The sequence below is a fragment of the Myotis lucifugus genome, unplaced genomic scaffold, assembly GCF_000147115.1.
Source record: "Myotis lucifugus unplaced genomic scaffold, Myoluc2.0 scaffold_435, whole genome shotgun sequence".
NCBI lineage: Eukaryota > Metazoa > Chordata > Mammalia > Chiroptera > Vespertilionidae > Myotis > Myotis lucifugus.
This window is the reverse complement of record NW_005871483.1, coordinates 288,935-315,878: the sequence shown is the minus strand read 5'-3', so window position 1 is coordinate 315,878 and position 26,944 is coordinate 288,935. Positions and strand designations below refer to the sequence as shown.

The window sequence follows — 26,944 nt, the reverse complement described above, 5'->3', positions numbered from 1 at the left end:
AGAAACCCTTTTTATTTATAAATTTAACGCCAGCCCGGGGCGGGCTGGTTTCCCCGAACCTCATTCCCCACTTTGGCTTTCCACAAGTGCCCACCCCGGCCCCCTTATCAACATTCACCTCAAAGGTGCAAATGCTCGCGGCACCGGCCCGAGGCGGCGGGAAGCTCCGTCCCCGAGCGCAGCCCCGCCGCCCCGGCCCCTCGGGGAAGCGAGGACGCCTCTCGCCCACCCGGGGCGGCTCAACAAAGTGGAAGTCACAGGTCTCGCCTCCCCCCTCCACCAGCCGGAGCCGCAGGGGGAGGGGACGGGACGCGGAGAAAACTTTCTCCCCAATGTTTTCCTCCAGAGAGTGCAGAGAGAGCGTATAGAGAGAGAACCCCGACGGATCCGGGGCTGGGGAGGTGGGGGGAGGGGAACCCCCCCGAATCGTTTAACGGCCGGTAGGGGGAGGGGAGCTCCGGGGGCGGAGGGGGCGTGGGACGGAGGAGCAGGCCTGGGAGCGGGGTCAAAGAGCTGCGGGGGCTCCTGGGGTCGGGGAGCTGCAGGCGTCGCCCCCTCGCCTGGCACACAAAGCGGCTGCCGCGCTCGGCTCTCACCAGATCCTTTGTGTTTTCCATCAGGGCCTCATGGGTCGGGGTGGTCCGTGCTCCCCAGGCCCGCGGCGCCCCCTCCCCGAGCTGGGGGGCAGGCACCTCTCCCCGGGGCAACGGCGACTCCAGGGGTGCCCCGGCTGGGCCCAGACCCGTGGCGGCTGCGGCAGCCCCCGGATTTCCCCCCTTTAACTAGGGTGGCCCCAGGATATCAACAACATTAGCATAGCCCTCCCTCCCCAGCGCGCCTGCGCCGTGACCCGCGCCCCGATTGGCCCACTTCCCTACATACCCTCCTCGCTCGCGTCCAGCGTGGGACCCTCGGCAGGCTCCGTACTCCTAGGGCCGTACCAAGACGGAGGGGTGGAAAATACAGTAGGGGCTCGCGTTAAGTGGCGCGGCTAAAAAGTCAGGAGGAAGAGGAAACGTTTCATGCCGTCATCTGAGTTCACACTCTGGCTTCCTCGTGCTCCTTTCAATCAGTGGCCGCTGCTAAGTTGTGTCGGAAAAAAATTTTCCACTCCAGTCACGCCGCCTCCCCCTCCACCCGGAAGATTGTTCCTCCCCGAGGAACTCCCACACGGGAGGGGCTCGTGCGGGGAGTGGGCGTTACGTCGGGCGAGAGTGGTGGTCACGTGCTAGCCGGCTGCGCATGCTCCTTCCGGCCCCCGGGGGCCTCGGCCGCCGCGGACCGCTCCGCGCCTCGGCGCACGCGCACGGAGGCTCCACGTGAGCGCCTGCGTTTCTTCTCCAAGCCAACGATGCCACCCGAACGGAGGAGCCGAACGAAACCGGAGCGGAGAACCGGATCGAGGCCGAACCGGAAGATCCCAATGAAGCCGGACAGGAAAGCCGGAGCGGGGCCGGGCGGGCCGCCCCGAAAGGCTGCTTATTCATCCCAGCGGAAACCGCCGGCCGGGCCGAGAGCAGCGGCCGCTGCGATCACGATCGCGGCGGCGGAGGAGAGCCGGCTCCGGGAGCTGCACCGCCTGACGCTGGAGGAGGACAAGCCGGCCGTGGAGCGGTGCCTGGAGGAGCTGGTTTTCGGCGACGCCGCGGACAACGAGGACGCGCTGCTGCGGCGTTTGCGAGGCCCGCGGGTGAGAGAGGCCGCGGCGCGCGGCGGGCTGGGCGCGCTCGGGCGGGGCGCGCGGTGGGCGGCGAACCTCCGGAGGCGGAGCCTGGGCGACCTGCGGCGCCGGGGAGACCCAGGTGGGAGGGAGCGGGGAGAACGCGGGCGCCGAGGGGGGCCTGGCGGAAGGGTCTCGGGAGGGCGGAGACCGCGCCTTCCCCGCCGGCGTGGGAGCTGCTGCCCTGGTACCCAGCGGGCGCGCAACACCTATGTGTTTGGCGGCTGTAGTCGGGAGCATCTTTCGTGGTTCAGCCCCGCGCGTCCTCATACTCCGTGTTCCTCCCTCGGGGTCGTCCGATCGCCTGCCTCCGTACCTGGCGGTGATTCAGGAGTTCCACTTGGGTTTGTGGAATTAGAATTCGTGGGCACGGGCCTGGGAATCTGCGTGTTAACATTTCTCCAAATGATTTTCTCTCCAACGTTGAGAACGATCACGTATTCGTCTGTTCAGCAAATATTTGGGAGCCTGTTAGGTGCCAGGTATTTTTTCTTAGCAATGAAAATCCTGTTTTTGCACACTTAAAAAAAATCATCTTTTGTTATATATTTGGCTTTTTATTCGAAGATAAGGAGCCCCAGGCATTGTTCTGGGCACCGGAGCAGGAACAGCAATGGGGGAAAAATGACAAAAATCTCTGCCCTCCTGGAGCTTACGTATTGTGGCAGAGGCATAAGATAAAGGAGAGAAGTACTGTAAAGTTCTCAATGACAAGTGCTGAAGAGAGAAAAAAAGCATTCGGGAAAAGGGAGATAAGTGTGGGGACAGAAGGGTGGCCACGCAGGACCTCACTGATGATGGCGGTTTGCTAAATGAGCGTGGACCCAGCAAGTAACAGCTGATGGCCAGAAACCCCTTTGGGTGCCTCATCTAGTAGGGAGATAAGGAGCTACTATTGGAAAAATGCTGAACCGTGTGACTCTTCCCTAGTCAGGAAAAGAAACTGTCCATGTGAGGTGGGATTTATTGGGCTTCGTAAGGTCGTAGGTGGGTAACAGCCAGTAGGAATAATTTGTTTATTTCTACCCTGTGGTTTGGGGAAAGCTCAAGCTCACTTCAGGTAGTGTGTGGTCTAGATTTAGACTTGATAGTACAGTATAGCATTTCTGGAAAAGGGATGGGGTCAGGAATGACAGAAGAAATGGAGAAGAGGTATGTTTAAGAATATGAAATTATGACATTCAGTCATGTGATTTTATCTTTGATTCTAGTCTGCCTCTGGTCCCGTAATTTCTGTAGTTCTGGCGTTTTTCCTGCTCCTTTCCTCATCTGTCAGTTTACCTTTTGTTGTTCTTGTCTTGCTTGGTCTTTTCCTTTGAGCATGTTGATGTTCTCTCCTTGACTGTTCCATCTTACCCCGCCTGTCCAGTGTGTGGTACCTTTCTCGAACTTCCTCATTTCTCGAACTTCCTCATTTCCTATTTTTCCCTCCAGCCTTTGCTGTGATAGCATTCTGTCTTACTATTTTATCAGAGGGCTGTGAAAGCAAAACATTCTACAAGCCATGTAACTTCCAAGGTTTACGTGTCTGTCACCGTGGGACATGAAAAACTTAGTGCTTGAGGGCCTTTTTTCTTCTCTAGGTTCAAGTACAGGAAGACTCAGGAGACTCAGAGGTGGAGAATGAAGCAAAAGATAATTTTCCACCTCAGAAGAAGCCAGTTTGGGTGGATGAAGAAGATGAAGATGAGGAAATGTAAGTTGCCAAATGTTTTCTTCCGGAATCTCTCTGAATACTTTAAGAGTTATATCGCAGGTTTAAAAAAAGTTCTTTTTACGAATATGTGATTATGTGAAGATTTGAAAAATATTGGAAAGTATAGGAGAGAAAAGGTCATTCATAATCTTGCCACCGAGGTTAACATGTTGGCGTACTACCCTCCCTTTCTCTTCTCTTCTTTTTTTTTTTTTTTAAATATATTTTATTGATTTTTTACAGAGAGGAAGGGAGAGAGATAGAGAGTTAGAAACATCGATGAGAGAGAAACATCGATCAGCCACCTCCTGCACATCCTCCACTGGGGATGTGCCCGCAACCCAGGCACATGCCCCTGACCGGACTCGAACCCGGGACCCTTCAGTCTGCAGGCTGACGCTCTATCCACTGAGCCAAACCGGTTTCGGCTTCTCTTCTGTGTTGTCTAGACCTGATTTTGCCTCTTAATTTGGCCAGTTCCTAACTGATCATTGGGCAAGTTTGGAACTACCTTTTCTCCTTTGTGAAATGGAGATAATGATAGTAATTATATCAAAAGGCTCTTGAGATTTAATGAAGTAGTATATGTAGAGCTCTTAGCACAATGCCTAAAACTGAGAAAAGACTAAAAAATCTGTATACACAATATGTACTTTAGTAGATGAAATGACACAAGTATTTTTCCCCACTTGAAAAAGAAATACCTTCATAAACATTTAAAAAGGGTTGTATTATAGTCCATTGTATGAATTTACCGTAATTTCCATAGCTGTTAATGGATGGATAGTTTTTTTTCCCCCTTTAAAAAAATTAATGTTGAGATACACATTTGAGCATAAACATTGACTCACTTTTCTAATTATTTAAGAAAGATTATGATAGAATTACTTAACGAGCACAGGCATTTTTTAAGGCTCTTGATGAACACTGTTAGACTGAGCATGAGGTCCTACCAATTTATCGTCCCATTAAAAGGTGCCCATTGCATTTCATTCTTACAAGCAATGCTTTTTTCAGACTTTGTGAGTTTAATGGGTGGAAAATATATACTTAGTGCTGAGAAAACATTTTTCATTGGTGTTTCTTAAAATGTCCTCTATTATGGCTTTGTTTATTTGTTTACTGTAGAGACTTTATTTAGTAGAAATTATATGTATTTAAGGGTACAACATGATATTTTGTAGTAAAATGATTACTAGTCAAGCTAAGTAACATATCCTTCTCATATAGTTTCCATTTTTTGTGTGTGGTGAGAGTCCCTGAAATCTACTCTCTCAGTAAATTTCCACTATACAACGCAGTAATATTAAGTGTAGTCATTATGCTGTACATTTGCTCTCTAGACTTATTCATTCTATATAATTGCAGTTTTGACCAACATCTCTCCCATTTTCCTCACCTCCCCATCCCTGGTAACTACCATTTACTTTCTGCTTCTATGTGGTCTGCCTTTTAGATTCCACATACAAAGAGATCATTCAGTATTTTTTCCCCCCTGTAAATATATTTTTATTGCTTTCAGAGAGGAAGGGAGAGGGGGAAAGAGAGAGAAACATCTAGAGAGAATTATTGATCTGCTGCCTCCTGCATGCCTCACACTGGGAATTGAGCCCACAGCCCAGGCATTTGCCCTGTCTGGGACTCCAAATGTGATGTTCTGGTTCATAGGTCGACACTCAACCACTGAGCAACACCGCCAGGCTCTGTCTGTCTTATTTCACTTAGCATAATGTCTCCAGGTTCACTCACGTCACAAATGGCAGATGAGACTGTTTCTTAATGATCTTGCTTTATCAGCTCCTTACACGTTGAGAATTTCAAACCTTTATATGTCAAATTTATTGTAGGTTTTTCTCTGAGCTTTCTGTTTGCCTTTTAATGCTTTTTAAAATATCTGATAGAATATTTAAGTTTTTATATGGTCAAGTCTAGGAATCTTTTTCTTTTTTTTGTTGTTGTTAAAAAGTAAAAAGTCCATCAGAGAGCGATAAATGGGTGCCTATATTTTTCCTTCATAGTATTTCAAGTTTTTTAAAAAAATAATTTAATTTTTTATTTTACCTGGATTTTATTTAGGTGAATGGCATAAGCTGTGTCTAAAGTCATTATGTATTTGAAATATTAGCTCTTCAAAGGGTAAGTTGTATAGTGTAAAATGTTGGAGACTTCTTTTTATTTGTTTTGGGGAAAATAGAGAATGTGCGTCTCAGATGTTCCATATCTTAGAAGTTTTGACATATTGTTCAATTAAGTTAGTTTTCTCAAACTACTAAAGACAACAGTTGTTTTTTATATTAGTTCTTTAAAAGTCAGTTAAACCATGCTGTTCTGTTTTTTATAGGGTTGACATGATGAACAATCGTTTTCGGAAAGATATGATGAAAAATGCCAGTGAAAATAAACTTTCAAAGAATGAGCTTCAAAAGAGACTTAAGGAAGAGTAAGTATCCTTTTTCATATGACTTAATGAGAAGGTCTTTATAACCAGTAGTTTATTTTGATCGCTCAGTCTTTGGTTGTAATAGCTTCTTGGGTAATATGATTTCCATTTTGAAACAGTACGAGCATTGCTGTTGGAAGACATGATTAAATTTCAGTATTTTGGGGAAGATGAAATACAAGCACAAAAAAATTTTGGAAAAAACTTGTAATCCTATCACCCAGATATCATAGTCAATGATAATGTTGCTTACTTGCTTGTTCCTTTGTATATAGTAAGCCATCTCTTTTTCACACTTTCCAAGCTCTTTTCGTTGAACAGAGCTAGGAAATTTGTGTATATTTTAACATAATGATTTCATATTGATTCTTCCAGTTCAAACTTACAGATCTTTTTTTTTTTTTTGGTGTATGGACCAACAAACAGTCCAACCAACTGAACCACACTGTGTGGCCAGGGCAAACATTGAAAAATATTAAAAATATTTTTGTTTTTTATTTTATTTATTATTATCTTTGTTGTTGAAAGAAAATATTTTATTTTTGTTTGTACCGACATTTAAAAGCATTTCTAGAGGTTTATTGCATTATTACTTTTTTAAAAAGTAGGTTTATTGAAGTATAATTTACAGTAAAATTCACTCTTTCAAAGTATCTTTATGAATTTTGTTAAATACATAGTCATGTAAGCACCACAATAATTAAGATAAGTATCAAAATATAGACCATTGCCATCACTCCCAAAAGTTCTCTTATACTACCCTTGGTAGTCTACCCTCTCGCCTCAACTTCTAACCCCTTTAGTCCCGACAACCACTGATATTTTCTGTCCCTACAGATTTGTTTTTTTCCAGAGTGTCATCAATGACATATACAGTATGTACTCTTTTGAATCTGTTAAGCCCATTTAGTGACTCTATTACAGTATTTCAGGTGTTATATTTTTTCAGCTTTATTATTATTTATTTTTGTATTTTTATATTTTTTTCAGCTTTAGAAGATCTTTTCAGCTTGAGACTTTGTTGTATTTTGTTTAGTTTCTATTTCCCTTTTGTTATGTTAAACTTCCTTTAAATACTTGAATATTTTTGTATTAGCTATTTTAAAGTCCTGGTGCGCTAATCCTGTTATGTCTGTCATTCTTGTGTCTGTTTCTATTGACTGACTTTTCTGGTTATGGGTCACATTTTTCTGCTTCTATGCATGTCTAGTAATTTTGGATTCTGAGAAGTGTGTGTTAACTTCAGTGTCTGGGTTTTGCTTTTTGCTTTTTAAAAAAAATTGTATTGATTTTAGAGAGAGAGGGAGAGGGGGAGGGAGAGGGAGAGATAGAGATAGAAACATCAACGCGAGAGAAACATCAACATCTATTGGCTGCCTCTTGCACACCCCCTGCTGGGGATCAAGCCTGGAACTCTGACCAGGAATGGACCCAGTGACCTCTTGGTGCATGGGACACTCAACCACTGAGCCATACCTGCCGGGCTGTTTTTTGTTTTTTTAATGACTATTAAACTTTGTGTTGGTGGGCTATTAATTGGCTCAGAGATCAGTTTGATCCTTTAAAAGGTTTCTTTTTAGCTTTGTTCTAGAGTAGTGTATTATACTCCAGGCTGGTTTAGCTCCATTACTAAGGTATGCCCTTCCTGGCATCTCTTACTGAATGCCCAGTGTTCAGTAAGGACCTTCTCTAATTGGTTGGAACTCCAGTGCCTGAGCTTTGGTATTGTGCAACTTACAGCTCCTTGGTAGTTGTTGGCCTCACCTCATGGAGTTTTCATCCTATGAGTGTGCAGCTTAGTATTCAGCAGAAGTGTCTGCCAACTACTGTGCAGGTTTCTGGAACTCTTTCTCATCTACAGTCTACCGCCCCTCCAATTCTAGTTGTTTCAGCCTCTTTCAAGTCTGATCTTTTTCTCTGTGCCGGGGTTTTTAAAAAATTCCTTCAAGGGGAAATCCTGGTGATGGTAGGGCTCAGCATCTGGGATGAGTCCCAAGATCTCGGATGTGTTGAAATGAGCAAATAAGACAACCATATAACTAGATGTAAATAATTAACAACAAATATGTATCCAGGTGTCCTGTATCCAGGACTAGTTTAGATAGAGATTCATGAAAGTTTCCAAATAAGTTCATTGGGACTATTTTGTTCTTTTTGTTCTCTTCTTTGGAAGAGAATATGAACATGTTCTCAAGGATGGTCTTACCTGTATTCTTTAAATGTATCATGCTCTATGAACATACAGTGGTTACCATACACATTTTTCATGTTTTTTGCTTAGATTTCAGCATGCCATGGGGGGAGTACCTGCCTGGGTAGAGACTAATAAGCGGAAAGCATCTTCAGATGGTAAGTGTTGATTCCTTTGTTTATTAGTAAAGAAGTTCTATTCCTGTTCTGTTATTATTTGAGCTTTCTCATGAGGCTCATTAAAACCTGGTGTTTCGTGCTCACTTCAGCAGCACATATACTAAAATTGGAACGATACAGAGAAGATTAGCATGGCCCCTGTGCAAGGATGACACGCAAATTCCTGAAGCGTTCCATATTTAAAAAACAAACAAAACTTGGTGTTTCAAATATGTCTTTTTAAAAAAAACAACCTGGTTTTGAAGTCCACCATTTCTCTGAGGGAAGCCCTTTTGCAATAATGTAAGGCTTGCTTAACAGCATATTCTCCACTGTAAAGACATAATGGATGGATTTTATGATTTTTTCCTCAACAGAACTGTTGCCTTATGGCATAGGGTTAAGGAAAAATGAGTAGTACTGTTACTTCTTGATTCATAGTCCCTTCTGAAGACATTGGCAGCTAATTCAGCTGACCAGTAGGAAATGGGATGTCTGCCTAAGGAGCACATGTCAGGTCAAGCCCAGATGATTAGTCACTTTATAAAAACTTATTTTTCAGTTCCAGGTTTTAAGTTTGGTTTGTACCATAACTGTTTCCTGCTTTTTAGATCCTTGAGTTTAGATGTAACTATGAATGGCAAAGCCAAGATCTGATTTATGTGCTTGGAGTTATAAATTTTATACTTGGAATTGACCTTTGAAATCCTTTAGGGAGTCCCAGATAAGTCCTCCCACATAATTCAGGAGTCCTTCCTTAGCATCCTTGATATCTGATGAGTTTCTGTTTGATTACCACCTCTCCTCCCTTCCTCCACCTGTCAGTCCTCATGGTAGTAAAGTACACCTTCACCACACCCATCAGTCCTCATAGTACTAAAGGACAGGGAGCCCCCATACAAAGGAGCTACTTGTTTTATATAGTGCTGTGGAAACTCAACCTGTTATTAAATAGAAGTGTGTCTTCTGGTTTCCAGCCAGATACTTGTAGAGGTTGAGGGAATCTTAGTGTGGTAGCTTACTTTATTCACTGCAAGAACCTTTTCTACAACATCTGTTAGATGATAATTTAGCCTCCGCTTAAATATATCACATCATGTACTCTCTCTTCTCCCTCTTTTTTTTAATGCATATTTTTATTGATTTCAGAGAGGAAGGGAGAGGGAGAGAGAAATAGAAACATTAATAAAGAGAGAGGATCATCCATCAGCACACCCCCCCCCCACCCCACCCCACCCCGCACTGGGGACAGCCTGCAACCTGAGCATGTGCCCTGACTAGGAATTGAACTGTGACCTCCTGGTTCAGGGGTCAATGCTCAACCACTGAGCCACAGCAGGGTGCTCTTAGCTCTCTTTGAAGTTCTAATACGCAGTTTGCTGACATTGGTCTTTCAGTTCTAGTTCTTTTTCATGAGAGCTGTTAAGCTAGCTCTGCTGTCCACCCTTTTGCTAAAGAACTCAATATGAATTCTTTTCAAATTAAATGCTGAGTTTATTTCAACTTCATTTCATCTTGTTCTAGTCACTGTCTGTGAATGTGTGTCTTTCATTCTAGAGTCAGGCTTGATTTTGATCATATATATTGAGCTCTGTGTCATCCTTTTCTGCTGTTTCAAACTTATTTTGCTGTTTTACTTTTACCAATTGCAGCTTAAATAAAGTAGTTAAGGTTGGGAGGCTGGTAAGGGAGTTGAGGTTTCAACTATAGACATCTGGGGTAGGTAATGCTCATCTCAGTTACTCTAAAGATCAGCCTTGTGGGTTTGTTTGACTTAGATGAAAGTGAAGAGGATGAAGATGATTTATTGCAAAGGACTGGGAATTTCATATCCACATCGACTTCTCTTCCTAAAGGAATCTTAAAGGTGAGAGTCAGTGAAGTTGGGCCTCCCCAGCTAATTACCTCTGAAATTCAGTATGCTTCCCACTTACAACTATGGATTCCTTTTATCTGTGGGACTAAATGTGTTTGCTGTCATTTTGCCTTGGTAAATACTTATGCTAGTTTTTCATCTGTTACAAAAATGATCAAGAAAGTTAAATGATGTCCCTAGGAATCTTTTAGGAATCCTATTTGATTTCTCCTCTTGCATTTCTCTTTATTTCTCTTGGCACCAGCCTAGTTCATTCTGCTGTCCTCTGTCACCCCGGTTACTGCAGTAGCTTTGTAACTCGTTTCCCCCGTCCACTTTGCTTCCTCCTGAACTACTCTTCATATAGATATTTTTAAAATAAAGCATTATGTCACTTTTCATTGTGTTTTGAAAACTTCTATATTCCTTTTCATGGTCTATGCTGCCCTTCATGGTCTGGCTTCTGCCTACATCCAAAACTTCATCTCAGACCTTTCTTCGTGTTTCCTAGTCAAGCTATGCAGGCCTTCTTTCTGTTTCTTGAATGAGCTGAGTCCTTTCTTGCCTCAGAACTTGTGCTCTTGCTCTTCTTTCTGCCTGTCTGTTCTTCAGGTGCTGCTAATAGCCAGCTCATTATTCCCCTTCTGCTCAAATGACACTTTAGAAAGGTCTCTCCGGGTCACTGTATCTAAAGTGGTCTACACTCATTACTTTCTAACTCATCACTGTATTTAGCTTGTTCATTGCAGTAACCGAGTGCCTACCCAGCACCGTGCTTCAGTTAAACATCTGTCACATGGACACATCTCTCTTTGACATGGATATTTTTCCCCACTATAAAGCCGTGGCATGTATATTTGGATGGGGAAGGGGACCCTATTGTGACAAATTATTAGGAAAAAGTGATTCTGTCTCCCCCCACCTTAAGACAATTCATTGAGCTCGTAGGGTGAATTCGCCTCCATTGATAATGGAGTCACCAAAAAAATTAAACTTCAGTGGTTATAAAGCATACACATAATACCTTGTTTTTTATGTAATTAAAATTTTAATATAGAAGGAAAACCCTATAAAAACAAATAATTGAAAGTAGTTCGAATGATGCATGAGATAGTCATTACTTTAAACTAACAACCACACACCCTGCAGAACATAAGTACGTCATGCTAATCATAGAACCTCTTATTTTGTGCCATGAATGCAAAGATGCTGCATAGTTTTAGGTAAAATTTCCCTGGAAGTCAGTCTTTTAAGCCAAATAGGGTGTATCCCAAAAGGTTGTGGGTTCGATTCCTGGTCAGGACACATACCTAGGTTGCAGGTTCAATGCCCCATTGGGGTGCACATGGGAGGCAACCAATCAATGTTTCTCACATTGATGTTTCTCCCCCTTCCTCTTTCAAAAATCAATAAAAATATGTCTTCAGATGAAGATAAAAAAAAAAAACCAAACCAATAGGGTGCATCTTGGAGAAGTGACTGTATCCTGGTGCTCCACGAGCTTAATCTAATCCTTATTTGATAGATAGTAAAAATGGATTATTGTATGGTAAAATGACCTGCTAGTTGGTAGCAGAGCTGTGGTCTTTTGGTACCATTCCAGTGGGCTTTGTTCTGCAAATAAACTATTTTATAATGTCTTTCCTTCATGCTCTAAAGAAAATAATGTTAACCCATTCGAATTGATAAAATTCCAGCTTTATTTTTCCATAGATGAAGAACTGCCTACATGCCAATGCTGAACGTCCTACGACTGCTCGGATCTCGTCTGTGCAGTTCCATCCTGGTGCTCAGGTGGTGATGGTTGCTGCCCTAGATAACTCTGTATCACTGTTTCAGGTATGTCATTGCATTTTTAAATGACGACTTGGAGTGAAAAGTTTGCTACCAGGATATAGGGTCTATGGAAATAACCAAAAGGAATATTTTGTACTTCCTTACAGGTTGATGGGAAAACAAATCCTAAAATTCAGAGCATCTATTTGGAAAAGTTTCCAATCTTTAAGGCTTGTTTTAGTGCTAATGGAGAAGAGGTTTTAGCCACAAGTACCCACAGCAAGGTGCTTTATGTCTATGATATGCTGGCCGGAAAGTTAATTCCAGTACATCAAGTGAGAGGTAAGCTTTCTGTTGAACACATAGCTGGTCATCCCCCAACTCCCCAGCCATAGCTGAGTTCATTTAACAGTATTTACAGCCACTTAGTTTCCTCCTCATAATTTTAAGAGAATTTTTATAAGGATTTATTTGAGCCAAAATGATGACTTATGCTGGGGAGCAAGATCAAATGCTCCCTCCCTATAGGATTCTTAAAAATAAGTTTCTTTAGTTATAGTATTGTTTAGAAAATGTCAGTGCATTGTTGAAATAATGTTTGAATGAAAACAGTGAACTGGCTTTGCATTGAACACTTATTATGGGAAAATCGTAATTTGGAAATATATATCCCCCTAGACCAGAAAAGCAGTTGCAAATACTTGTCTGTAAAATTAGCAATTAATGCAGAGGGAAGAGCATGAGCCTGGGAGGTAGAAGATGTGTGTTTCACTTGGTTCATCAAATTATTTCACCTCTCTGCTCTTCAGGAAATTTTGGTAACCTCTAATTCTAGTGTTTGTTATGGTAGAATTTTGGTTTACATTTAAAGGAAATAAAGTACTGCTTTTAGAGGTTGGACTGTATTTTAAGGCATGCACTAGATCCTTGTCTCGGGGGTATTTATTGGGAAATCTCGGGAGGGTCTCAATAGAATATACATCAGCTTTCCAGGTGTGTTCCTTCAATCAGGGTTGTGGTCTCCAGTGATTGGTTGGTGCCAGGGCAGAGGGTCATTAGTCAGTTTATCTGGTCCTAATGTCAGCCATGGTATCTCTTTGTCTGGCGCTGCTGCTTTTCTGGTCCTGGAGCTGAAACAAAACTGAGGCTTCGATGTTATCCCTAGGGGTTAATGCTTAAGGGAGTGGTCATGCAAGGGCCTGCCTGGGAGTCTTCTTCAGCCCCTTGTTCCTTCTCCAAGGGGGTCTGTGTCTATGCATGACTAGTGACATGCCAGGAGAGAGTCGGAGCCACGTGATCAATGATAAGAAAGGTCAAGGGGTCTAAACTGCATGACCAGCTATATGCTAACGGAGGAAAGGTTACTCTGGGGCGAGGTCCTTGTTTTTCCAGTTTTGCCTGTTGGTAGGCACCTGAGGCTTTCCGCCCTAGTGACCTGTACCTGGCCAAATGTCCATCTAACTGCCTATCACAAACCCACTTACTATTCTATGGAAATTGGCCGTCCCTTTTCTTATCAATTGTCAGCAGTTGACCTAAAAATCTTCACAAATCTATAAAAAGGTTTGTATTTGACATCTTTAAAGCATTGTATCTTCTTTCCTTAGGCCACATTGTAAATTTTATCTGACTTTTATTTTGAAAGGTCCAGCATTTGTAAAGAGCAATTATAATACTGATACTAGCAATTATCACTATTTTTTGTGAGGTTAAATGCAAAACGCTATATAACTAGTATAATATACTGTAAGCTTTGGATGAAAATACAGTTACCCTTTTTTTAAAAAAATTTTTTTTGGTTAATCCTCACCTGAAGATATTTTTTTCCATTGTTTTTCAGGGAGAGTGGAAGGAGGGTCAGACTTATTCAGTGGCTGAGGCTAGGTTTTGTTTAATTTGAGGTACTTAGATATTTTAAAAGATCAGAAACACTCAATTGTCAATGAAAGATAGCTTTATGGAAAACCATATTAATCCTTATTTAATTGATTCCCCTTTCTTCCTCAGGTTTGAAAGAGAAGATAGTAAGGAGCTTCGAAGTCTCCTCAGATGGGTCCTTCTTGCTCATAAATGGCGTTGCTGGATATTTTCATTTGCTGTCAATGAAGGTGAAGCATTATTAGTCGTTGCTTCTTCTAGGATAAGACATTAGTGCAGGGATGGTCTTGAACCATAACTCATGGTGTCCGTAAGTCTGCATCCCAAGTAGAGGAGCAGAGTGGCACTTGGGGAGAAGCTGTGGGCAGTTGGGGGAGAACTTTGGGGTACAGGGAAAAACAACACCGAGTAGGTGCTACAAAATGGAGAACTGGTTGTTCCTATGCTACAAGGTGTGATTCTTCAGTGCACCTCCTCCAGCGATTTGATAAGCAATATTTATTACTTTTTTAGACTAAAGAATTGATTAGTAGCATGAAAGTAAATGGAAGGATTGCAGCATCCACGTTCTCTTCAGATAGTAAGAAAGTGTACGCCTCTTCGGGTAAGTTAATGACATGATCAGAAGCTTCTTTGAAGCTTTGAAGGTGTTTACATTTCAAGTTTAATCAAAAATTGTGTTTGATTTTAGACTTTATGTTTTAGTAAGCAAATCAGTTTTGTTTTTAGCATGCATTTTTTGTTGCCATTGGCCTTCTCATTTACTAGCTAATAATAGTGAAGAGCTAACCATTTAACATACACCACTAACATGTTTGAGGAAAAGAGGGAAAGTAAATGCTTATTTAAAAGATGAGTCATTCTAAGACTTTCTTTTTGAAAGTTACGTAGAATCATCACCCCTTTTCTTTTAGCTCCTGGTGACTTGTATAATGTTTGGAATTTTCTTTATTGTTCACTGAAAGCAATTCAGACCTCCTCTTTCCTGATATTCTGCAGCACTATTGACCAGCTCTTTATCATCCCTGATGTTCCCTTATCTTGTGCTTTCCTGCTCTTCTGCCTTTCTGACCAGTGTCGTCATCTTTGCCTCCTGCTCCCTTTCCTGAAGGATTTTGAGGGCCATCCCAATCTCAGTGTAGTCCATGCTGTTTGGTAGTGGGGGCGTTTGAGTGGTTCTGCCCAGGAGTGGCATCTCATAATCTCTGCAGGGCTTTTTAGCATAGTTTTTATTTTACCTCAGCAAGGAGCATTTGATACTATAACATTTTTTAAAGTTTTAAAAGAAGATTAACTTAAGCATTAACTTTTATTTAAGTTTTGTTTTGGCCTAGAATCAAACTTTCACAAAACTGAGTTAGATTTTTTTTTTTAACCAATTAATATAAGAAGGTCAGCAGTATCTATAGTCCCTATCCTAGGTTTTCTGAGAGGTACGGAACAAATATTGGTTGAGAGTAATAATCCCAGTGAAATGGCTCTTGGGCCCTGGGAGAGTCAGAGTTGGGGAGAAGAGGTGGAGAGGCAGCAGGAGTACTGAGATTTGGTATATGAATTGGATGTGAATGTAAAATATTTACAAATTTGGTCACCATGGAGGTCAAATTTAGCATAAGAAAGGCCCTAAAAGGAGGGAAGATGTAATCACAAGTTGAGTCTTGGTAATGGGGGGTTGCCTATATTTTACTTGTTATTCCCCCCTGTTCTCTTTCCTCTCTTCCTTTTCTCTTCTGAAAGAAGTAGTTTATGTGGTTGACATCATATTGTTCATATTGTTACCTATAAAGAATGTTTTGAGATAGAAGGATAATTGAAAAAATAATTTACCTTTTCTCTTTTCAACTTGATCAGTTTTTTTCTTTTTCCTCATGGATTCATTGTTGCCTCTTTTGCTTTAAGTCTTCATCAACTTGTGATCATTTAAATAGACTTGCTCTCTGGGTGACCTTTCTGCCCTTGATCCCTCTGTTCCATTTTAGTCGATTGCTAGCTAATCTTTAAACACCTTTCTTTATTGTACCATTACCCTGCAGAAAAACAAAGTTTTGAAATACGATGCTATTAAAATTTTCCAATTATATTTCCCTGCTACCTACCCTAAATCTGTATGCCAGCCTGGGAGATTTTATTTGTTAAGGAAAGAGTAGAAACAGTGAGATTTATTCAATTCCATGAGGAGGATAAAAGTATATAGAACAGTGAACTTGAGAGCAATATAAACAAAAAAGGAAGAGCTGAAATAGGTGAGCGAAGAGCCATGTTTGAGATACTTGTAGGGTTATTATAGAAATAAATTGATACTGGGTGTGGAGAAGAGGGTGATCATCAATACTGATGGCTATAGGTGTGAGAAAAAAAATTAAGGACTGGTTTTGGCAATTAGATGGCCATTTCTGTTACGAAAATATTTGTGTTCTCTTCAGATTTAATATTCTTCCTGTACAAATTCTCCCTTCTCAAAACTATTTATGGTTGTTTATATTTAGCATTCCTTGTTATTTAAATTATTTGGTAATAGATAAATTGTGTAGTTTCTTAATTAAGTTATAAATTCCTTGTGGTCTGGATCAGTTCACTTCCTTTGCTTCACCATCAACATTATCATCAATCTGACATCTAAATCACCTAGCCTCACATATTAGGTGCTCTAATACTTGTTGATAGATCTTAGAAAACCTGGGCTGGTGAGTATTTTATTCTTTTATTTTATTCTTTTTTTCAAATTTGCTCCAGTAATCTGTGAAATGTAGAAGCTTTTTCTAAAAGCTCAACTCAAGATAAGAGTTTGTGATGTTCACTCTAAATCTAAAGATACTATTAATGACTAATTGAGAATGCAGTTTTCTATACATGGGAACGTATGCAAGAAATATTTTTAGGCCAGTTTTGTAGATCTAGGTTATTGGTAGTAGGTATTTATTTGTAGTCCCTTGTCCTGTTCAAGAGGGACTAAGATCAGTCAGTTCACTTGCCTTTCAAGTTTAAAACAAAATTAACCAAACCTTCTTTGGCTCTTTCATTCAGCGGATGGGGAAGTTTACGTTTGGGATGTGAACTCTAGGAAGTGCCTGAACAGGTTTGTTGATGAAGGCAGTTTATATGGATTGAGCATTGCAGCATCTAGGAATGGACAGTATGTGGCTTGTGGGTGAGTAAAGAGAATCACATTGTGGTAATGAGAAAATATTAAAGAATTGGATATTCTAAATGGTGCTTAAGTACTGTTTATAAACTATTGAGTAATAGGAAATCAGTAAACCCAGGTTGTTTACATTTTGTTGTCTTAATGCAGTGACTTATAATATTATTGGTGGTTTATCTGTTCTTTAGCAAAGAAAACACTGGACTGCCTTGTTTCATTGTATTTTTCTTATATTTGAAATATCTATTTGATCACATCAAATTTTCCTATTACTATTTTAGTTACTTGTTTTAGCCTTAAAGGCACTTAAAGCATTTTTGCCTTCATCTGGCTAGGTGGTATAAACCAAAAACATATGTATTTTTCTTATATTTGAAATATCTATTTGATCACATCAAATTTTCCTATTACTATTTTAGTTACTTGTTTTAGCCTTAAAGGCACTTAAAGCATTTTTGCCTTCATCTGGCTAGGTGGTATAAACCAAAAACATATGTTCTTTGGAAATATTGTTTGTTAGTACTGTAGAAATTTTGAAAGTATTATCTAGGGCCGTGGTTGGCAAACTGTGGCTCGCGAGCCACATGTGGCTCACCAGCCGCGGTTTGTAGAGCCGAAGTTTGCCGACCACTGATCTAGGACGTTCTTGTGTGATCACTGGAAAACAATGGCTTCATTCCCCTGCTTGATTCTAAGGATCCAGGGTGGGAGGAGGAGGCATTAAATACTTACCTGTAATTCATACCCACCAAACCACCAACCAGCACCTGTAGTTTTAGAACTTGGAGAAGTGGATTTTTATGACTTTCTTAGCCTAAACACAGTTGATCCCTAAAGAGATTTTGGTCAAATCCTCCCTGGGAGGGAGGTCCAGTGGGTCTTGCTGTCCAGAAGCATAAGCTGGTGGGGCTAGATGTTCAGATAGGCCCGGGACCGTCTTGGCCCCTTTGGCTTTGCTCTTCCCTTTGCTGGTTTTAACCTGTCATATTCCCTTTTTTCTTTGCAGTTCTAACTGTGGAGTGGTAAACATATACAGTCAAGATTCTTGTCTCCAAGAAACAAACCCAAAGCCGATAAAAGCTATAATGAACTTGGTTACCGGTGTTTCTTCTTTGACCTTCAATCCTACCACAGAAATCTTGGCAATTGCTTCAGAAAAAATGAAAGAAGCAGTCAGATTGGTAATATTTCTTTACCTTTTCCTTTTATCATTGATAATTTTAAAATTTAAGTTGAAGACATGGAAAAATAACAGGAAAGGAGAGTGTATTATTTTATTTTATTTTTTTAATATATTTTTTATTGATTTTTTACAGAGAGGAAGGGAGAGAGATAGAGAGTTAGAAACATTGATGAGAGAGAAATATCGACCAGCTGCCTCCTGCACATCTCCTACTGGGGATGTGCCCGCAACCCAGGTACATGCCCTTGACCGGGATCGAACCTGGGACCTTTCAGTCCGCAGGCCAACGCTCTATCTATCCACTGAGCCAAACCGGTTTCGGTGAGAGTGTATTATTTTAAAGAGTAGCTTCTTTTGATGTAGAAATTACTAGTATTGTCGCTTTTGGGTGTGGTTGTAGGAAAGATGCACAGTAGCCACCACATTTGTATTATGTCAGTTGTTTTGGGAAAGCTGTACTGTTTTATTAAATTTCATAAGTGGCTATTCTTCATTTTCACAGGTTTCTTTCTTTCAGCATATTATTAAGGAGTATGTTTAAGGCAAACACTTCTTTCCTCTTCAGTTTTCTTTCCTCACCTACCTTCTGAGGTATGTTGTCTTAGTGAAGTGGAGGCAAGTTTTAGATTTGAAAATAAATTGTGTAAAAAGATTGCAGTTTAGCCCGGCCGTTGTGGCTCAGTGATTGAGCTCTGATCTAGGAACCATGAGGTTCAATTCCCAGTCAGGACACACGCCAGGGTTAAGGGCTCAATCCCAGTGTGGTGTGTGCAGGAGGTGGCCGATCAATGATTCTCTCTTATCATTGATGTTTCTCTCTCTCTCTCCCTCTCCCTTCCTCTCTGAAATCAGTAGAAATATTTTTAAAAAATGATTATCTGTCATCATTGATGTTTTTCTCTTTTCCTCCCTCTCTCCCCCTCTTCCTCTCTCCTCCTCTCCCTCTCTGTCTGAAGTCAAGAGAAATATATTTTTTTTAAAAGATTGCAGTTTAAATAGCTAGGTAGTGCTTGTGAATATACCTTTGTACTAGGAGTCCCCAGGACTCCTCCCAGGTTTGGTGATTTTGTAGGAGGAACCACAGGACTCGGTATATAGTCACACTTATGGCTAAGAGTTGTTAACAGGGAAAGGATACAGAGCAAAATCGGCCTGGGGCAAAGTCCGGAGGAAACCAGGCGCAGGCTTCAACAGTCCCCTCCCAGTGGAATCACCGGACACGTGTAACTCCTCCAGTGAGATGTGACAGCATATGTTAAGTGTTTTCTAGTGAAGCTCATTAGAGACTCAGTGCCAACGTTTTTATTGGGGTTGATCATATGTAGGGACCCTCTGCCCAGCATGTACCAAAATTCTAGGCTCCCAGGGGTACAGGCAGGTGTTCAGTGCAGTGCGCCACCCTGGTCACTTAGAGGAAGTTTCAGATCAGTGTAGGGGACTGTGTACCAGTCAAGTTCCCAGACACCATCTCAGGGCCCCCCTTGTGGGTAGTGGGCCTTTCTAAGGAAAGCAGCCTCAGGCCTCTGTTAACTCTTCTCTGCCCAGTCTCAGAGCTCAGCTTACAAGTCACTGCATCTCTGTAAGTTTCTTTCCCCTTAAGCAGAATCAGTTTCTTCACTCATTTAATGGTTATTTGCTCTAGGCACTAGGTATACAGATGGCATAGAACTTTGAATGGCAGTATTGCATTGTGCAATACTGTATATTATGTGTATTATTATGTGTATACTACCAGGTGGAAGGCACTTCACAGACTGTTATTTTTACCTTTCATTCAGCAAAGAGTCTGGCATGCTTCATCAGCTTTGTATAATAGTGTATAGTTTACAAAGATTTACAGAGAATTCTACAAAAAAATGAGTCAAATAACAATTCTCAGAATTGACTTACTCAAAGTCACAGCTAGTGAAGGGCAGTACTGTACGTCTAGATTCCATATTTTTTCTAGCACTTTAGTTTTTTGACTGAATTCCTCGGAGCCCTAGAATGTGTGCAGGACTTCAGATGGCACGTAGGTCAAGGAGGAGGCCCAGCTCCCACCTGTATCACATAGAGCAGCCTCACTGTTACCTGGTACATATGGCATTCTGCGTAACGCTTTCTTTGAGGAGGAAAAGGATTCTGCTAGAATAAAGTGTTTGAAAAATACAGCATTGTTTTATTGCCTCTGTTGAATGAGTCATTTGGTAAACGAGAAGGTTCTAATTCAAGTCAGCTTTAAAATCTCCATTCCTTTAATAGGGGTGGTGGACTAGGACATATTAATCATTGATCATTTCAGTGGTAGTAAATTGTTTTATAAAACCATGGGATCTATCTCAGGCAGACATAATATATCTGCAAGATGCCTAGTAAATTCTGCCTAGTTTGCTTCAGTGATTAGGACAGCATTTATGGTGTTTTATTGTGGTAAAATCACACAAGGAATTCATTAGTAACAGCCAAATCCCATTTTTTAAATGTTAGTCAACCATAATATCTAATGGAAAGAAGCTGGGCCTAGCAACTTCAGAATATCTCTGTGAAACAATGTTAGCATCATTAAATGCATTCTCATAACGATCCAAACAGCTCTGTTATCTCAGCACAGCACAGTGAATATAAATCTAAAGCATTGTGCCATTAAGAGACCAGGAAGTTAAATTGTTATTACATCTGTAATCTTGGATGTAGTAGAAAGTTGGAGAACTTCTTATCTATTAAATTAACACTTGGAGTGCGGGAAACGAGTTAAGTCGGCTCGCGTGAATTGCGCGTACTCCGCGGGAGCCGTCTTTAACTCGGTTCATATAGATTTGCGGTGGAGTGTGGGAAACGTGTAAACTCGGGCCGATTGTAACTGCGTATTACCAAATATTTGTTTGTAATCCACCCTTTTGTTAAATTGTTATTACATCTGTAATCTTGGATGTAGTAGAAAGTTGGAGAACTTCTTATCTATTAAATTAAGGATGAGCAAGCTTTACTTGTTGAATTTTGATATCTGGGCCCTTAAATGTAATGACAGATGTGTGTTTGGAGATAAAGGGAACTTTCTAAAGTAAAGAAGTTTGGTTTTAATTGTTCAATTATACCTTAAAATGACGATAACCATAGAGGTTAGAGCACTGCCACCTTCTAACCAGGTAGGTCACAGGTCTGAGGAAAGATGTGCTAATGCAGCGAGAGATTACAATGGGGATTTGCACATAGATAGAGTCTCTTGGGAGGACATTGTAAACAGTTTGTTAGTTTTTGCCCCCAATAGCCAAGTCAGTAAGGAGATAAAATGAGTTGTTGATAAGCTGATGTTCATTCTCCAATAGAAAGACCGGTACATGGCCACTCTGTACCGGTGTGTAGGTTATTTGTTGCATGAAGGCACCACATCTAAGGCGTTGTGTGTGTATTTACCACAGTATTTTGGTACTCTGTTCTGTTGATTTAGCTACTAAAATACACAGCTACCTTCTGTTAAAAATTAGCTTTAAAAATATTACTATATGTCTTGTACCCCAACTTTTGCCCTGTAGGGAGTTCCTATTTGTAATAAGCAGTTGACTTAAGTATAAAGTAACATGAATCCAAATTAGGAGGCTGTTTTTTCCAATTTCAGTTAGAAAATAAAAAGGTAGTTTAATACACTTCTCTTTAAGAAGTCATTCAAGTAGATAGGTTGGTTCCGGTATATTTTGTTTTGGAAGAGTCAAAGCAGTCCCCAAACTTCCAAGTCATGACAGAAGAGTTAATGAGCAAATATATGGGCATAGTTTGAAGAGCAGGTTACATATAGGATGGAAGTAAAAGTAAGGCTTGGGGCAATTCTGTCCTTGGCCCTTACAGCAAGTGGTTATTTCCTGATGGTCTGCTCCCCTGACGCCTTGGATCACCTTTTCAAGTTGGTGCATGCTTGGAGGTGCAAACTTATACTAACTAAACAAAATAATTAAGAAGCCAAGCCACTTGCCAAAACTCGTAATTCCTGCATTCCCAAACTAAGCGTAAAACCTTCTGCAATATCCATATTGTGGCTTCTCTCCTAAAATACTAATGTGCTTTATTATGTACTTTAATATATATATTTAAATTTTTTAAAGACCCTATACAGAGTGGTATTTAAGAAGTTTAAAGGTTAAGATCAAATTGGGTACTGCCAACTTCTTAGCTTTAATGGGTCAAGACCACTTCTCATTGGCACTAATGCCTTTGCATTGATGCCATGCTATGCAGTGAGGCCTGTCTTCTGGAGAAGTCGAGAATAATTAAAAATGACTTGGGGATTCACTACATACTTTCTTGACATAATGGTCCATAGGTATATATCAGGGAGTAGGATCTAATACTGGTAAGTGACTGACTAAAACCTGTTTAATAGACAAATGCATATATTAATGGTACTTGTCTATGAAAACCACCTGATTGGATGGTTTAAAGTCTCATCTAGAAATGTGGAGGATGGCAGACTACCAAGATAACCGGCTGAATGATAAAACTGTGTATGAATGTGAGGGTGCTGTGTTTCTTGGAAGAGCTAGAGAACATTTGAAAGTGAGGCTGTAAAAGTCCTATTCTGCTTAAGGTAACTGATTCCATGCTTGAGTTTTACTTATCTGCAAACCGGGTGAGGGCTTGTCTCGCCTATCCTGGACTTGGGCTCCTTTTTCCCCGGAGACTCGTGGAGAAAGAGGCTGTGTGCCTGTGTGCTTAGGCCTGGCCTTGAGGGGAGCTTTCAGCTCTAAATCAGAACACAGTTTCACTTGAGAAACCAGGTTTTCATGATCCAGTCCTCCTTGAGGAGAGATTGCCAAAGGCAAAGGATGTGTGGCATAGTTGAAAAGTAAAAGCGAGAAAATAAGTTACATGCTATTGGAATACGTGGCATGGCTTTTCCGAGGCTTCAGTCATGTAAAATCAGACTCTTCATAATGTTTATTTTTATTTTTTATTTTTATTTTTTTAAATATATTTTATTGATTTTTCACAGAGAGGAAGGGAGAGAGATAGAGAGCCAGAAACATCGATGAGAGAGAAACACCGATCAGCTGCCTCCCGCACATCTCCCACTGGGGATGTGCCCGCAACCCAGGTACATGCCCTTGACCGGAATCGAACCCGGGACCCCTCAGTCCGCAGGTCGACGCTCTATCCACCCAGCCGAACCGGTTTTGGCTCTTCATAATGTTTAAAGTATCCGTTCCCTGTGACAGATTTTAGTATTCTTTACTGTGGTCATTAAGTGAGAGCATTAACGGGTATTTCTATTGACTTATTCATTTATTTGGCAAGCATTTGAATCTCCCAGGCACCATGCTAGATGCAGCTTTAAAAACATCAAGAAAACGCTTTTTTCTCTTCCTTCCCTTCCCTCTCAAATTTGAAAATCAAATTTTTTTTTTTTTTTTTTTTTTTAAATATATTTTATTGATTTTTTACAGAGAGGAACCGTTCCCTGTGACAGATTTTAGTATTCTTTACTGTGGTCATTAAGTGAGAGCATTAACGGGTATTTCTATTGACTTATGTGCCCGCAACCCAGGTACATGCCCTTGACCGGAATCGAACCCGGGACCCCTCAGTCCGCAGGCCGACGCTCTATCCACTGAGCCAAACCGGTTTCGGCTGAAAATCAAATTTTAATTTTGGAATATTTTGCTACATTAATGTGTACTACAGTCAAAATGAGCTTTTTGTTCCAGCTAAAAGATAGAGTGAAGATTAAAATTTTTGAGTTCCCAGTTGTTGAAATGTAAAGCTTTTCATTATTTCCTGCAGGTTCACCTTCCTTCCTGTACAGTATTTTCAAACTTCCCAGTCTCTAAGCAGAAGAATCTTTCTCTTGTGCATACCATGGATTTTTCTCCAAGAAGTGGATATTTTGCTTTGGGGAATGAAAAGGGCAGGGCCTTACTGTATAGGTAGGTATTACTTATGTGTAAAAGTCAGAAATATCTATAATCTTCCTTTGAAAGTGTGAAGAGATGCTATTGTTAACAAATTACATATAATTTGTTAATTCTGTAATCAATTACAATAAGTTATTAATTGTAGAGTGTAGAGTTTGACATCTCATCTCTATTATCTAACAAAATGTGCATTTTTCTACCATAAAACCATAAAATGGCACTAGCAGAAAGGTTCACCTGGGGATGTTTTAATTTTATTTTTTATTTGTTGAGTAAGCTGTATTTTGAGAATGTCAAATTGAGGAAAAGTAGCCACTTTAATAATATTGCCATTTTCTTGTGCCTTATGTTGATTTGGCAATTCGCTATTTACTCATTAGATTTACATTTAAAAAAAATTCTTTTCCTGCAGCTGTAAGCTATAAATAAGGACATTAACCACAAAGATATCCAAAAGTTATGCTCTGTCCAGGGTCTTTTCTGCACTCAATATACTTGGCTATAGAGCAGGACCAAGTGAAATCTAGTAGCATTGTTGCCAGGAGATTTCTGTGACAGGTGGCTCTTCAGGGAGAACCGAAGAGCTGGAAACCTGTGACTTCTATCACAGCCCCGCCGCCTTGCTCCCTTCTGTTGGTAGTGGGTGCTGCATAGAAGCCTGCGTTTATGTTTATATGCTTTGGGGAAGGTCTGTTTTTGAAATAAAATGAAATCTGGAGTGAAGAAAAGGAGGCATGTAAATTGACTTTGCGGATATAGCTGTGAAAAGGATATAGCAAACAATATGGTTTCATGTTCAACTTACTTTGAAAAGAAAATGGGTTATACCTGGAAAATTGATATTTTCCATCCTCATTTCAGATCATTTTTGGTGATTCTTTCAGTTTGGATTATATAAAAGAATATAGAGTCTTCTTGCACTTAGAAATTCTCTTCCTTCGGTTTATTATAACTGAAATTTTCTTTTGTTTAAGTAAGCCCCACAGGCCATTAGCGTTTCCACCAGAGCGTTGCTCTCCAGTGAGAGTTTCTGACAAATAGGTTGGACTGACAACATTTCTTGGGGTATGGCTGGTCAGGTATTTCTTAGACCCCAATTTGATGCTTTGGGACAAGCTTAAGACTTTCATCTAAAATCTGAGGTGTTAGCATTAGACTCCTTCAGAATGTCCGATTGAGAAGTCAGCCTAGCTGCCTGGTGAGAATGACTGATTATACTCCACCCTCCTACCCCCTTAAAATATCCCTAAGTGCCCTTCTGTGATCTGATTGACAGTACTCTGGGTTATCACAAAGTTGTTTAGATGATTTGTCTTTTACTTTTGCAGGTTGCACCATTACTCAGACTTCTAAAGAGATCATTTGAAGTAAGAAAATCCTTAAAATTGCTTCTTCAGGTTTTAAGGTTACACCCATTGCTGTCAGTGGCAAAAGGACCACATTAGCTGATCTTTGTTTCTTTGCCCCTGTGTGGCTATGTATTCCTTTGGGGGAGTGGGACGGAAGGTAGATCAGGAAGAGCCTGGTTGGACGTGAATCTTCCTTGGGAATTTCTTTTTCTTTTCTTTAAATCAATAAATTTCAGAAAGGAAGGGAGAGGGAGATTCTCATACATGATGAGAATCATTGATCAGCTGCCTTCTGCATGCCCCACACTGGGGATTGAGCCCAAAACCCAGGTATGTGCCTTGACTGGGAATCGAACCATGATCTCAGTTCATAGGTTGTTGCTCAACCCCTGAGCCACACCGGCAGAGCGTCCTTGGGAATTTCAATAGTAATCTGGCCCTTTTCTTCTGAGGTCAGCTCTCTAATGTAATTACTAAACATTTAATCCACAAAGGAGACTGAACAGTGAGAGATAAGTATCTTCAGATAGAATTAAAGCTTCCCGGAGCTTCAAATCCTCTTACTTTATACTATATGTTTCTTGAGAGATTATAAGTGCTTGCCCTGTAGCTAGTTAATAGTAGATTGTCATAGACCTAGTTAATGTCTGGTCATTAGTTTTGCTGCCCAAAATTTAAAACAGAAGGACGTGCTGCTTCTCCCAGGGTTTGACCTTTGAAATGAGACATGGTAGACATGAGGCTGAGCTTTGCAGGGGGCCTATTCATTACAATTGACTGATTTGATCTTTGGGATTCATACATGTTGGGGAGAGACTGGGAGTGCATATAGATTTAAATAGAGGAAAGAATTTTTGAAAGTAGAATAATATTGAGCAAAACATTAACTGGGGGAAAGCACTCCAGCTATTTTGCCACTGAAAATTACATTGTCAGTACATGTTGTTTGTTTGTTTGTTTTTTACATGTTTGTTGATGACCAGCAGTTATACATCAGGTGTGTGATTTCTTCTATTCTTTCCTCAGATTCAGTCGAGTCACAAGAGAAGCCCATCCTGGTAGATCTGAGAAGCTTTCCAGAATGTGTGATAATGTACGGATCATGATTTTTTGAGCCAACTGTACATATTTAAGTTAATAGAAATGTATAATAAATACTTGGCAACTTTTGTTTGAAAATAAATGTATGTGGGAGAACGGGTGGGATAGAAGGGGTCAATGAGGGGGGGAAAGGGGGGACATATGTAATACTTTTTACAATAAAGATGGAAAAAAAATGTATGTGGTTCTTCCCTCCCCACCTGCACACAGACGCACTAATGTGGATGCATTTCTTTTAAGACAAAACCTGAGAAATTGGAAACACCTGTCTGCAGCCAGCAGTCACATAGGCGGGTGTTGTCCTATTTCACACTCAGCCCTGATTAGTAGGCCCTCCTTTCCCAGCGTAGGTCTCTCCATGTTTCAGGGTAACAACTGACAGGCTCTGATCGGCTTGACATGAGAGCGATGACATCTCATAGAATGAATTTCGAACTTCCAAGTCGTCCTGGAAAAGTGATTATGGAAATGAAAAGCCTTTTCTGGACGTAGTACTTCAAGTGGTTGTGACTAAACCTGTTACTCTTGTCCTAATTATTAGCCATTCCCCTTCCTGGAAATACTCCTTACCAA

The 26,944-nt window shown here is 40.8% G+C and overlaps 2 protein-coding genes and 1 non-coding gene across 9 annotated transcripts in view; 2 read left to right on the top strand and 1 right to left on the bottom strand.

The window, feature by feature from the left end:
- Nucleotides 1-1,059, bottom strand: part of MBTD1 (mbt domain containing 1) — a 45,683-nt gene extending 44,624 nt beyond the window's left edge. For 4 of the 7 annotated variants that reach the window (XR_002826283.1, XM_023744197.1, XM_023744198.1 and 1 more), the window contains exon 1: nt 597-1,059. Coding sequence is in view for 2 of the 7 variants with exons in the window: in XM_023744197.1 (XP_023599965.1) it covers nt 597-617 (21 nt within the window). In the remaining 5 variants the exon portion in view is untranslated. The remainder of the gene's footprint in view (nt 1-596) is intronic. The other 3 variants (XM_023744199.1, XM_023744202.1, XM_023744203.1) reach the window with 1 other exon arrangement.
- Nucleotides 1,060-1,308: 249 nt separating this feature from the next.
- UTP18 (UTP18, small subunit processome component) lies at nt 1,309-26,439 on the top strand. Its single transcript, XM_006102849.2, has 14 exons — nt 1,309-1,690; nt 3,304-3,416; nt 5,758-5,856; nt 8,138-8,205; nt 9,984-10,072; nt 11,774-11,899; nt 12,004-12,178; nt 13,844-13,944; nt 14,228-14,318; nt 16,739-16,862; nt 17,863-18,037; nt 23,791-23,933; nt 25,250-25,288; nt 26,297-26,439. Exons 1-13 carry the CDS (start codon nt 1,352-1,354, stop codon nt 25,272-25,274), a joined length of 1,668 nt encoding a protein of 555 aa, XP_006102911.1. The 5' UTR covers nt 1,309-1,351; the 3' UTR covers nt 25,275-25,288; nt 26,297-26,439.
- On the top strand, nt 8,303-8,409 carry LOC111823262. Its single transcript, XR_002826288.1, has one exon. It is a non-coding gene; the product is annotated as a U6 spliceosomal RNA (small nuclear RNA).
- Nucleotides 26,440-26,944: the final 505 nt, after the last annotated feature.

Coding starts and splice junctions, on each gene's coding strand:
- UTP18 (XM_006102849.2), top strand. CDS start 1,352: ATGCCACCCGAACGGAGGAGCCGAACGAAACCGGAGCGGAGAACCGGA. Junction 8,206..9,983: donor GCGGAAAGCATCTTCAGATG/GTAAGTGTTGAT, acceptor TGTTTGACTTAG/ATGAAAGTGAAGAGGATGAA. Junction 13,945..14,227: donor TTCATTTGCTGTCAATGAAG/GTGAAGCATTAT, acceptor TTACTTTTTTAG/ACTAAAGAATTGATTAGTAG.